At 36.0% G+C, this 12,610-nt stretch overlaps 1 protein-coding gene across 1 annotated transcript; it reads right to left on the bottom strand.

Moving 5' to 3' along the window:
• Positions 1-710: 710 nt before the first annotated feature.
• On the bottom strand, positions 711-2,364 carry LOC137715208 (serine acetyltransferase 1, chloroplastic-like). The gene has a single exon (XM_068454453.1). The coding sequence runs from the start codon at positions 2,124-2,126 to the stop codon at positions 1,008-1,010; it is 1,119 nt and encodes a 372-aa protein (XP_068310554.1). The 5' UTR covers positions 2,127-2,364; the 3' UTR covers positions 711-1,007.
• Between the last annotated feature and the right edge of the window lie 10,246 nt (positions 2,365-12,610).

The following is a 12,610-nucleotide window of genomic DNA, read 5'->3' as shown; positions in this document are numbered from 1 at the left end:
TCTTTATGATCTTCGACAATGTGAATATTCTCAAGTTATCCCTCATTCCACTGATCACAGCAATTCACATGAAGTATTTTGTTGGATGGGAATATATCATCCACCTCGAAGCCACCCGTTGCATTTGCACCTTCCCTAACAGCTGTTATTAGTTCTTCTTGGACCATGTCTTTGCGTTTGTTGCCAACTACCACTCTGGCAGTGATGCCATATGTCGTGGAAATGATAATCTCTCCAAGGTTGATAGGCGATTCGATGTTCGAAGAAAATAAATTTGAATGAGTTAGATCCCTTCTATTCCCTGATTTATGGAAAGACTCAACCCTTTTTGCGCAAAAGCAATGCCGGAACCACCATAAGAGATGATATCCGGAACAAGAAGTGGCCCGGAAGAAGTTGCTGTCATGGGTTCTCATGATCTCTTTTGCTGCTTTTGCAAACCAAAAACACTTGGGGGAACGACCTTAGCCTAATCTGATCTTCTTTTCTAACAATACTCATTGAATCAATCAATGACAACAACGTTTTCTATACAACTGAAATCGAGTAGAATTCAAACACAAGACGTCTGATGTGTCGACATACATTATCCCAAAGATACAGTGACAACGTACCGGGCATTACATCTTGAATGCTTCTAACTAACCGAGCTAAAACCGGTGCATTACATCTTGAATGCTTCTAACTAACCGAGCTAAAATCATCACAAGTAAACATGCTAACCCCGAACTTTGACATTCAAAACAAACAATAATCTTAACATCTTACAATAGTACAAAACAGTACACACAATAATACTGAAACACCAATTCTGAGAAAGAATACAAACCCCATTACATGTTACATAATCTGCATCGAGGCAGGAGGCTCTCTATATGCTAATAGGAGAAATTCAATTCACACTTAAACCACAAGCAGAAAAAATCCCCAAAAAAACAACTAAAATTTTTCAAAAGATCCAAACGGGCCTCTAAATAACAAGAGCACCCGTTTCATGTAAGTTACTCTTAAACAACGTAATCATACCACTCAGCTATATTGGAAGTATGGTCCATAGTAAAACTAGGCATCTTGTCCAACTTAACTGGATTTTTCCCTCCAAGCAACTTGGCCGGATTCCCAACCACCGTTGTCCTCGCCGGCACTTCCTTTATCACCACAGACCCAGCCCCAATCTTTGCCCCTTCCCCAATCCTAATGTTCCCCAATATACAGGTCCCTGCCCCAATCAGCACCCCATCCCCAATTTTGGGGTGCCGGTCCCCAGATGCCTTTCCGGTCCCTCCCAAAGTCACACTGTGCAAAATTGACACATTGTTCCCAATCACCGCCGTCTCTCCCACCACGAGCCCGGTGGCGTGGTCCAGCAGTATCCCGCTTCCGATTTTCGCTCCCGGGTGAATGTCCACCGCGAAAATTTCGGACACCCTGTTCTGAATCAGCAAAGCCAGGACCTTCCTCCCCTGCAACCACAATTTGTGCGCCGCCCGGTGGGCTTGGCACGCAAGAAATCCCTTGAAATTCAAGAGGCAGTGCGTGTAACTCACGCACGCCGGGTCCCGCTCCTTCACCGCACTCAGATCATCCTTCACGGCCCTGACCACTTCCTGATCCTGTGCGAACACCCCCATGAAAATATCCACTAGGGTCGCACAGGAGAGGCTAGGATTGCTTAATTTCACAGACAGATGGTGGGCTAAAGCACTTTCCAGAGAAGGATGCGACAGAATCGAAGTGTAATAGTAATCTGACAAGGTGGGTTCTTCATCTATATCCGAGCGAGCTTCATCCTGCATTCTGAGCCATAGATCTTCATCGGGGCCGAGATCCTCCACGATTCTGCGCGTCTGAGTTGTTTTCGTGCGATTTTGGGAAATGGGTGCGCAGGAAACCTGATCAGAGAAACTGCGGCGGCAGAACTTCATGAAATGGTAGCCGTCTTCGTCGGATGTGGACCTGTTTGAATCCCAACAAAGTGGGTGGCTTTGAGTGTGGATGCAGGCAGCCATGGGAGTCGAGGGGGCTTGAGAATTTGAGAGGATAGAGAAGTGAGGGGAGAGGACTTTGGGAGTTGAGAGAAAAGGGGAGGCCTTAAACCGGGCCCGAGTTATGACCGGAACTTTCATGGAAATTTTGGGAAAGTTGGAAGAAAATAATTACCAGATAATGAAGGAAGAAAGAAAAATGGAAGTGTGGGATTGCGGGGTGGAGGAGGGTTGGTCCAATGGAAGCACAGAATTAAAATTTATAAAAAAATCCAAATGTACTGTAACTTTCAGAAACAAATTTACTCTCCTTCGTGTATGGCCTTCCATCTAAACATGCATCTAATCTTCTGTACCGTTCAAAAGTGGTCGGAGTTGAATCTTTGCATGATAATATGAACTTAAAAATCGTGAATGATTAATTTAATATCTAATTTAACAAAATTTATTGTTTAAAAAAAAAAAAAAGTTCTCTTGTGCTGTTGTTTTTTCCTTTTTTTTTCTTCATCTGGTTTTTAGGTCAAGTTCAGTCCAACTAACTGTCCAAGTAGGTCTTTTTGATTGATTGAATCCAAGTGCTTTACCCTAGGTCGTGTTTTTATTTTTGTAGCAAATTTCTTCTTTTTTGTTTTTCTTTATCTGTTGTTTTTTTATTTTCGGAACATTATCTTCTTTTTTTTTAAAGAAAAACTTGCTGAGATCCACGTAGCATCAATACTATTAGAGTGGGGCCCCATAATATGTCGCATATTAACAAATATTTTAGAAAAATTCAAATAAAAGAACCATTTGATATGTAGAATATAAAATTGATCTATTTTTTAATTTATGGACCATTTTGATAAGATGAGTCAATTTTAAGAGAAAAACTTGTGTCGAGTTTAACCTATCTTACTGAGTGGCAGTACCATCCACTCAAAACTTGTCACATGAAGAATTTTAAGTATAATTTTTTCCTTTTTTTTTATATTCAAATTTATGATAATTATTTTTTATTCTATTTAATATATAGCATCAAATTAATCTAACGAACTCTTTTTTTCCTCTCTCTCTTTTCTTCTCAAATTTTCGGTTCCGTATTAAAGTGGACATCTTAACTTTAGCTTTTCAAGCATGCTTCTAGAAAATGTCCAGATGCATGTATTTTCTGAGAGGAAATAAGTGTTAACCAAAATAAAGTGAAGATAACAAATACATTGTGAAATTCAACTCCATAATCTGGAGTGAGTCTGTACGTTTATATTTATAAAGACTTAAAGAGTTTACAGTTAAAATTCTAATCCTTGTAGGATAAAGATTAACTCACAAACTAATACTCTTTCCCCAGTTTCTTATGAAGAAACGCAAGAAATAGTGCGGGTGAGCGAAGAATGCATATGCTAGGGAAAATTTGACAAAAAAAGGAGAGAGACGGAAGAAGAGAGAAAAAAATGAGCCGTTGGATGAATCTGTGGTGTGTACTTATTAGAAAGAAAATTAATCATGAGATATTTAAGTATAGAAGAATGGAAAAAAAAAAAAAAAAAAATATATATATATATATATATATATATATACACACAAACTTAAAGCTAGCCACGTGGCAAGCTTTGAGTGGATGGTAGTATCACTTAGCAAGATTTAGTGGCAAATTAAGCCCCACATAAGTTTTCTCCAATTTGAGAAACTAAAAACCCGAAAGATTAAATAAGAATAACTACTCAAAATTTTCTTTTACTAGATTTAATATATTTTAAATAACTATTAAACGTTTTGAAAATGATAATGTAAGGGCAATCAAATTTGCAAACCAAATAATATGGTTGTAGATGATTGTATAATTAATTAAGTGTCAATTAATGTGTTTATTTCTTATTGGAGACACATTATTTGGTTTAAAAATTTTGGTCTTCCTAGCATTATCTTTTAAAAAATTAGGCAAATATTAGGCTATTAGCATTAGGTGATGAAGTGAAAAATATTGACGTGAGTTTTAACTCTGAAGTCATCTATGGAGTTTTGAATTCCCATAATCAATCTTAATCAATCTCATAGTGAGCTTCAATATTTGTGCATGTTAGCACCTAACGTTGGTGACCTAACAGATGTGTAATTTCAAAATGCCAGATAGTATTTAGAAAATTGGGTAAATGACAAAAAACTATCTCAACTATTGGTCTCACAACACTATCATACCTCATCTTTTAAAATTGACAATGTCATACCTCATCTTTAGAATTTGGTCCAATGTTATACCTTCCGTTAGCTTGGCCGTAAATTTCTCAGTTAAATACTGATGTAGCTTGATCCGAGACTCATTTCTATTAAAATAATAATAATTTACCCTTAAAAATAAAAAAAATAAAAAAATAACCAAACCCCCATCATCCCCAACCCCTTCCCCTTCTCTGCAACCCCCGACCCCCTCCCCACCCACGCCAACATCTCCCCCCTCCCCCCCCCCCCCCCCCCCCCCCCCCCCAAAACCCATTCCTCCTTCTCTGCTGCCTACCCCTCTCCCCGAAATCGACCAACCCAGATTGGTAATTGAAGCCTCCGAGGCTGAATCAATGGAAGTAGTCTAACTTCACATTATTCAAATTCTCAGCCCAAATCGCCCCGTAGACCGCCGATCAAACCCTCAAGACCTTCATTTTCAACGTCGACCGCCACTCCAAGCCCTCAATTTTCCCTACCCACTACCACTGGTATGCCTCTGAATTCGCCGACCCGACCCTGATTATGGAGTTGAATTTCACAATGTATTTGTTATCTTCACTTTATAAATATAAACTCTAAAGTCTTTATAAATATAAACGTACAGACTCACTCCTGATTATGGAGTTGAATTTCACAATGTATTTGTTATCTTCACTTTATAAATATAAACTCTTAAGTCTTTATAAATATAAACATACAGACTCACTCCTGATTATGGAGTTGAATTTCACAATGTATTTGTTATCTTCACTTTATTTTGGTTAACACTTATTTCCTCTCAGAAAATACATGCATCTGGACATTTTTTAGAAGCATGCTTGCAAAGCTAAAGTTGAGATGTCCACTTTCATACGGAACGGAAAATTTGAGAAGAAAAAAGAGAGAGAGGAAAAAAAGAGTTCGTTAGATTAATTTGATGTTATATATTAAATAGAATGAAAAATAATTATGATAAATTTGAATATAAAAAAAAAAGGAGAAAATTATACTTAAAATTCTTCATGTGACAAGTTTTGAGTGGATGGTACTGCCACTCCGTAAGATAGATTAAGCTCCACACAAGTTTTTCTTTTGAAATTGACTCATCTTGTCAAAATGGTCCATAAATTTATAAATCGATCAATTTTATACTTTAGTAAGAGTGCCACATATCAAATGGTTCTTTGATTTGAATTTTTCTAAAATATTTGTTAACATGCGACATATTATGGGGCCCCACTCTAATAGTATTGATGTTATGTGGATCTGAGCAAGTTTTTCTTTAAAAAAAAAGAAGATAATGTTCCGAAAATAAAAAAACAACAGATAAAGAAAAACAAAAAAGAAGAAATTTGCGACAAAAATAAAAACACGACCAAGGGTAAAGCACTTGGATTCCATCAATCAAAAAGACCGAAGAGGAAGGGGTCGGGGAAGATAGGTGTTTGGGTTCTTTATTTTTTATTTTTTATTTTTTTATTTTTGTTTTTTTGAAGGGTAAATTATTTTTTTAATATTTTATTAATTTTTTAATTGAAAATGGGTCCCGGATCAAGCCACGTCAGCATTTAACTAAGAAATTCACGGCTAAGCTAATGGAAGGTATAACATGGGACCAAATTGTAAAGATGAGGTATGACATTGTCAATTTTAAAAGATGAGGTATGATAGTGTCGTGAGACAAATAGTTGAGGTAGTTTTGTGTAATTTATCCTAGAAAATTTTATAAAGAAAACTAATGAAAATGACTTGAAAATTTTGAGTTTTAATCAAAATGACAAAAAGGTGTTGTAAGTGAATAGTACCTTGAGTGATTTTTTAGAGTAAAAGTGTAATTTTCGTTAAAAGTGAACAGTACCGGAAGTATTTTGTTAAAACTTCCAATTTTATCAAGTTGAAGCTAATTTAAAATCAGCCCCAATAGGTTACGTAAAAAATCATCTGTTACAAAAAAAAAATTGATTGTTTCAGTTGTATCGCGAAGCTGGTAAGATAAAGAGATTCGGCATGACCTTTGAACCAAACTGTCATCGAAAAGAATAATGTAACAACACCATACAAAGTTATGTATTGAGATGCTGATTGTTACAGAAGATACAATGGTGGGTGATGAGAATGTGAATCCCGTATTGAGAAATTAAGAAACTTTACATACTTAATTTTATAGTGAAACTTCTTTCATAGTACTATCAGAGTTACGTTCTCCACGTGTAGAGTCTAATAGTGAACGTGCTCATACGCCATCTAAAATATGTTGTCAGAGAAACTTTGTATGGTAGAGTGCAAAGTTGAACATTTAACATGTTTGTGACTGTAATTCGATTAGGGAAATATTAATTTCTTCACACATGGCTACAATCACAGGTTTTTTGTGTGCCGACTATGCTATTCGTCTTGGACTATAAATTGATTCACCCATAACGTACGCTGACATGTCGGATTATGCATAGAGTTTGTACCAAATTGTTCAAACACAACATTTATTTTTAGTACAATGATATATTTTACACTAAAAGGAGAGAGAATTTCGACTAAGCCACACAACGAATAATCTAATTTGGTATCAAATTCGCTATCCACGAGATTCGAACCTAAGATTTTTCACTTAAAAGCCTCTCTCAGTTCCATTTCTCTCTCTCTCTCTGGGGGTGGTTCGGTATTGGATCCCAAATCCCAAACCGAAATTTCGGTATTCCTAATTTTCGAGATTCCTAAAATGTTTTCGGTATTTTGATATGGATCGGGGTTGGATTTTGGGTTTTGGGCTTTTGGGTTGAAATTTGAGATTTTTTTAATATGGGCTAAAATTTGGGCTTTCCCCAATTTCATATCAATTGAAATTTAGATTTTTTTAACCTCATATAAATTTGGAATTTCATACTAATTGAAATACCAATTCATTCATACAATGTCAAATTGATGTTCCAAAGTTTCAAACTACTTAATTTCATACTTTTATTTCTAATATAGTCTATTATCAAACTATTTAAATTCAACATTCATCATGAATGCAACCAAAATAAATATATATATTTTTTCGATTCAGTACAAGATTCCTGAACAATTAAATATGTAATCTCGATTTCCATACCGAATGGCTTGTGATTGATTTGGTAAGGATCCTGAAAATTTCAATCTTATTGATTTGAGAATTTTTCGGTATGGTATTGGTATTTTTTTTGTTTGGTTTGAGATTTTTAGGAAAAATTTCCAGCCCTACTTCCATCTCTATTTCTTCTCTGGTCGTACCGCACCACACCACACCACACTACACCTCAACACAACATACCTCCAAGTTCATCTTCTCCAATGACTCAGACTCCGTCTCTTTGTTTCTTCTCGGCTGCGACTCCCTCTCTATGTTTCTTCCCGTCAATTTCCATAATAGCGTGGGAACTTCATGTTCCATTTCGAACTCCCATCGTCGACTTTCACCAAAGACTTTCGCCGAACAAGCCTAGAAAGTACGAAATTTTACCGTAACTCGGATTAATTTCATGTTTATTTCGGAATGAACCACTTGATGATTTGGAAATCAAATTATGGTTTTTAACTAGAGGATTTTGAAATCGAATTAGGGGTTTTGATTAGGGGTTTCTTAAATCGAATTCGGGTTTACGATTTTGGAGATCTTTAAATGGAGGGTTTTCAATCTGGGGATTTTAAAATCAAATTCAGGCTTTTAAATTTCAAGTTGGGTTTAATTTGGTTTGTGTTTCTTGTTTGCAGTTTTCGGTAACCAATTTCCAGCTCGATTCCCGAACCAAAGCCAGCCCGAGTTGCATAAGAGATGTAAATGGAGTATTATTAGTTGTAAGTTATAGTTCAAATTAATAAAAATTATTATTAGTTGTGAGTTATAGTTCAAATTAATAAAAATTATGAAATAAGTAAATAAAATTTCGATTTAAGCAAAGCCAGCATAATCAAGCTAGTGATTTCTCTTATGTATATAACGTCTCTTATCCGTATGCTCAACCTAGAAAATTTTCTAAAGATGAATTTTTTTACAACAAACCAAGTTGGTATATATGTAGATAATATCGTCTTTTAGGGCCCTTTAAAATTGGGGGCACCGTGCAAGAGCACGTATTGCACATGTCCAAAACTGCCCCTGGTCATAAGGTGCTACTGCAGTGTAGATTTCAAGTCATTTATCCTTCCAATTTAAAAGTTATCATCTCCTGTTGGAGCGAAATTGTATGTCTCCTCCAGCAATGATGTTGTACCCTTGTTGAGAAGCTATAACATCATCTTCAACTGCCATCAATGAGAGAACATGGAGGGTATCTAAAAGAAAAAACTTCGATGCTTAAGTTAGTGAGTGTTTGATATAATGGCCGGAGAATTTAATATTCATTTCATACGTTCTTCCATATCTCTTGTAAGTGAGATAATTGACCTTTACATAAGCAATGAAGTCTTGTGCTCCAAGTCTCACTCTCCTTTAGGCATTAGTGGCTCAATTACATGGGGAGTAATTTTTGGCTCCCGCATGTCCTTAATCTTTTTCACTGTTTCAATTACAAAGTAATATTACTACTCTAAACTATGCAAATGGATGGAGAGATTAAACTTAGAATGTAGGGTGTTGAAAGGAAAAACCTATCCATCAAAGCAATCTACTACTTCATATTCTTCTCATTGCTTAATTATGTGAACCTTCCATTTTTATGTCACTTTTAAATTAACTATTATCAAATCGTTCAATCATCTAATTGTTTTTCAATAGATAGACGAACTACATTTTCAGTTAAAACATTAAAATTAAGATAACGTTTATTCCATAGTTGAACGACTTCTTACTGGTTAATGTTTTGAAGAGCTAAGAGAAATTGATACACACTTTTGGCCTCCCAACTTCTTGTTGAAAATTCAAAACAAAAATTACATATATTTCCTTGCTAGGAGATTCAATTAAAAATAAAACAATCCCTTGTTAGTACGAATTAAGAATATAATTACGTATTATTCAAAATTGCACTCAAAAGCAAAAGAAAATGAAATCACAACTTATCATGCGTAATGGATTACGTAACTAATTTTTTTTTTCTTTTTGTAAAACTATAAATTTGTTAGATTAGAAGTTAAATTAAAGAACTGATATGTTTCGATTTCCCGCCATAATGCAAGAGCAACACTCTTTTTCACCACTGTAGTAACCATAACCTGTCAATAAGTATTAAAGTTGAAGGAAGCGTCTGAGTTTGTAAGGGGGACACCACACCAAATATAAAAAAGGAAAACTAATTAAAATGACTTCAAAACTTTGAGTTTTAATCAAAAGTCACCTAATAACTTTTATTTAATGATAAGGACAAGAGATAAAAAACAAAAAAACACAAAAACTTGTTCAACACAAAGCGGGTGTGCAAGCGAGTAGTGCAAAAGTAAGCATCTATCAATTCAACAGAAAACCAAAAGTGCAAAAGCAGCACCCAAATTACTTTTTAAATATTCCATCCGGAAGGAAAAGGTTCATAAATAGAGAGAGACTGTGAGGGTAGAGAGAAGAGAATGCCAACCAAATCCATTAAAACTGACATCAACAAACCCCAAAATTTTTTAGAGAGAGAGAGAGAGAGAGAGAGAGAAATTTGAGATGAAAAAAAATATATTGATGACATCTATACATGACTACCGCATAGCCCTACACGTGGGGTAGCATCTGATCATCACCCCATGTTCAAATTATGAAATTCTTTATTAATTTTAACCCTAACCAGCTAAAACCTAAAAATACAAAATATTAGACTATGATCCTCAATGAAAGCACATTAGCTTTTCTGATCTTTTAACTCTGTAAGAATATAAATATTATTGCCAGTGATTTATATGATAATGAGAAGAGAGCTTCAAATTTTGAACCTTTTAGTGTTCAGTTTATAAAATAGTCAGTGTTTAGTTTAAATAACAATGATAGTGCTAGTGTTCCATTTTAAGAAATAGTTAGTGTTTAGTTTACGAAATGGTGATAATACTAGTTTACAAAATAGTGATACTACTAGTGTTTGGTTTAAGAAATAGTCAATGCTTAGTTTACGAAATAGTGATAGTACTATTACTTGGTTTAATAAATAGTCTATTTAGTTTACGAAATAGTGATAGTACTAGTGTTAGGTTTAAGAAATAATCAATGTTTAGTTTACAAGGTGTTCTATTTAAGAAATAGTCAGTGTTTAGTTTACAAAATAGTAATAGTACTAGCGTTCAGTTTAAGAAATAGTTAGTGTTCAGTTTACAAAATAGTTTGTTCAGTTTAAGAAGTAGTCAATGTTCAGTTTAAGAAATAGTGTTCAAATTTAAGAAGTAGTCAATGTTCTGTTTAAGAAATAGTGACATTATTAGTATTCATAAAATTGAATAATGAAAATTTTCTTTATTTTTTATCTTGTAATATTATTAGTTAGCTTGTTCTAAAAAAATTGAAAGAATAGTCAAATAAACAAATAATAAAATAAAAATAAAAATAAAAATAAAAAATAAATTGTTTGTGGAGTGAGGTGAAATGAGAGAGACGAGTGGGGAGATGTAAGATCCCACATCGACCAGGGGAGTGATCCTTATATGTTTATTCTCATCCCTACCTAGCACGAGGTCTTTTGGGAGCTCACTGGCTTTGGGTTCCGTAGGAACTTCGAAGTTAAGCGAGTAATGTGCGAGAGCAATCCCATGACGGGTGACCTACTAGGAAGTTCTCGTGTGAGTTCCCAGAAACAAAACCGTGAGGGTGTGGTAAGGGCCCAAAGCGGACAATATTGTGCTACGGCGGAGGCCGGCCCAGGATGTGGTGGACCCCGGACTGGGATGTGACAATGCAACCGAAATCAAGGCGTGTTGGCCATCACGTGAGGGTGACGTAACCATGTACACAGTGCGGAAGCAAAAGATAATAATAAAAGTACGAATAAATAAAAATCAAACTACACACAGAGTAGTTAACATGCGAGTGCAAGTGTAAGAGTGAAAAACAATATTCAAAGCATAGAAAACCTAATGCAGTTCAGAGGAACAAACACTAACTAAACACACCCAGAAGTGGTCTTACATTGGTGATAATCTGTTAGATATGCCGTGGATTCCTAGTAAGCCACCAAAGAGCAACTCAAACTAGAACCTAGAAGGGCGCAAAACAGAAAGTGTGAGTGGGCAAAAACAAAGCTTTTCAAAATCATTTCATTAACAAAAGTTCTAACCCCTCGCCGTAAAACCTGTATAGTTTCCCAGAAAATAAAATATACACATATATCGAAAACATGCTCAGAAATATGCCATGTCGAATGCCTCCACATAAAATGTAAGTAACCCAGGTAATGTTAATCAATGCAAATAACATGTCAGCCGGAGCCACCTAACGTGACCTGTACAGCTGAATCTAGAGCTTAAATCCCCAACTCACTAACTATACCTGCACACGAGTCAGAACCACCTAAAGTGGTATGTACGACAGGACTGGGTGTAAATAAATAAGCTTAAGTGCTACGATCACGTGAAGACCGGGCAAATAATCGCGGGTCACCTACGAGTCGGAACCACCTATAGTGGTCTGTACGGCAGGACTGTGCACCTAACTTGGATCCAAGATGAGCGTGTGGTGTGGGAGGTGAACATCACGTGAAGGACTGTGCCCTACTCTGGGCGGGAGCACTAACACCGGGGGTGCAGGATATGAGTTCTCTATGCATCACACACAACTACTAATTACAATCATAAACCATAATTTACCTGGCACTTACCTGTGCGTCCGCAGCACCTAACATACATACATGCAACTACTAATGCATAGATAAATAGGCAAACGCAATGCATGACATTTAAAACATATAAACATTCCATTTCATTTTCTGGGAAAAACCACAAGTATATAGGTATATACAAAAAACCAAAAGCCCACTCACTGGTATGTGGAAGGGTCATAACCCCCTTGTCTCGAGTGATTGCGCTCGTCCTCGGGATAGGTTTCACCTATATGCGAAACAACTATAAAAATGTTAATTTAAAACACAAAACCAAAACTACGTAGTAACTTCTCATAAAATGCTCAAATGGGGTGTGTGAATACACCAACGTGATCTACTCAACCTCACGAACATCCCCATATTTTTAAAATAATTTTCTGACGTCACACGCGCTGGCCAAGGCACGGCCAGACGAGCCCTCCACGTGTGGCCATGTCAAGAATATTTCGTTAAACCCTAACAGATTCCGTTAAAACTGACTAACGATGTTAGAATATTCCGTCCAAACTGATGGAATATTCCGTCTTCTTCTCCGGCGAAACGCCGGTCGCCGGAAAACTGGGAATTTTTCCAATCTTCGTTTCTCACTCGATTCTTCACCAATTTCTATGAAATTTGCACCAATGGAAAGCTGGAGATGAGTAGAACAACGTTGTACTTGTTTGAAACCTCCAAGATCACGGGATCACACTGGAGAAATTCGAGGAA

The sequence above is a fragment of the Pyrus communis genome, chromosome 14 (genome assembly GCF_963583255.1).
Source record: "Pyrus communis chromosome 14, drPyrComm1.1, whole genome shotgun sequence".
Classification (NCBI taxonomy): domain Eukaryota; kingdom Viridiplantae; phylum Streptophyta; class Magnoliopsida; order Rosales; family Rosaceae; genus Pyrus; species Pyrus communis.
This window is presented reverse-complemented; position numbering and strand designations above follow the sequence as displayed.

Excerpts from the sequence above, each read along its gene's own strand:
- LOC137715208 (XM_068454453.1), bottom strand. The coding sequence starts at position 2,126 with ATGAAAGTTCCGGTCATAACTCGGGCCCGGTTTAAGGCCTCCCCTTTT.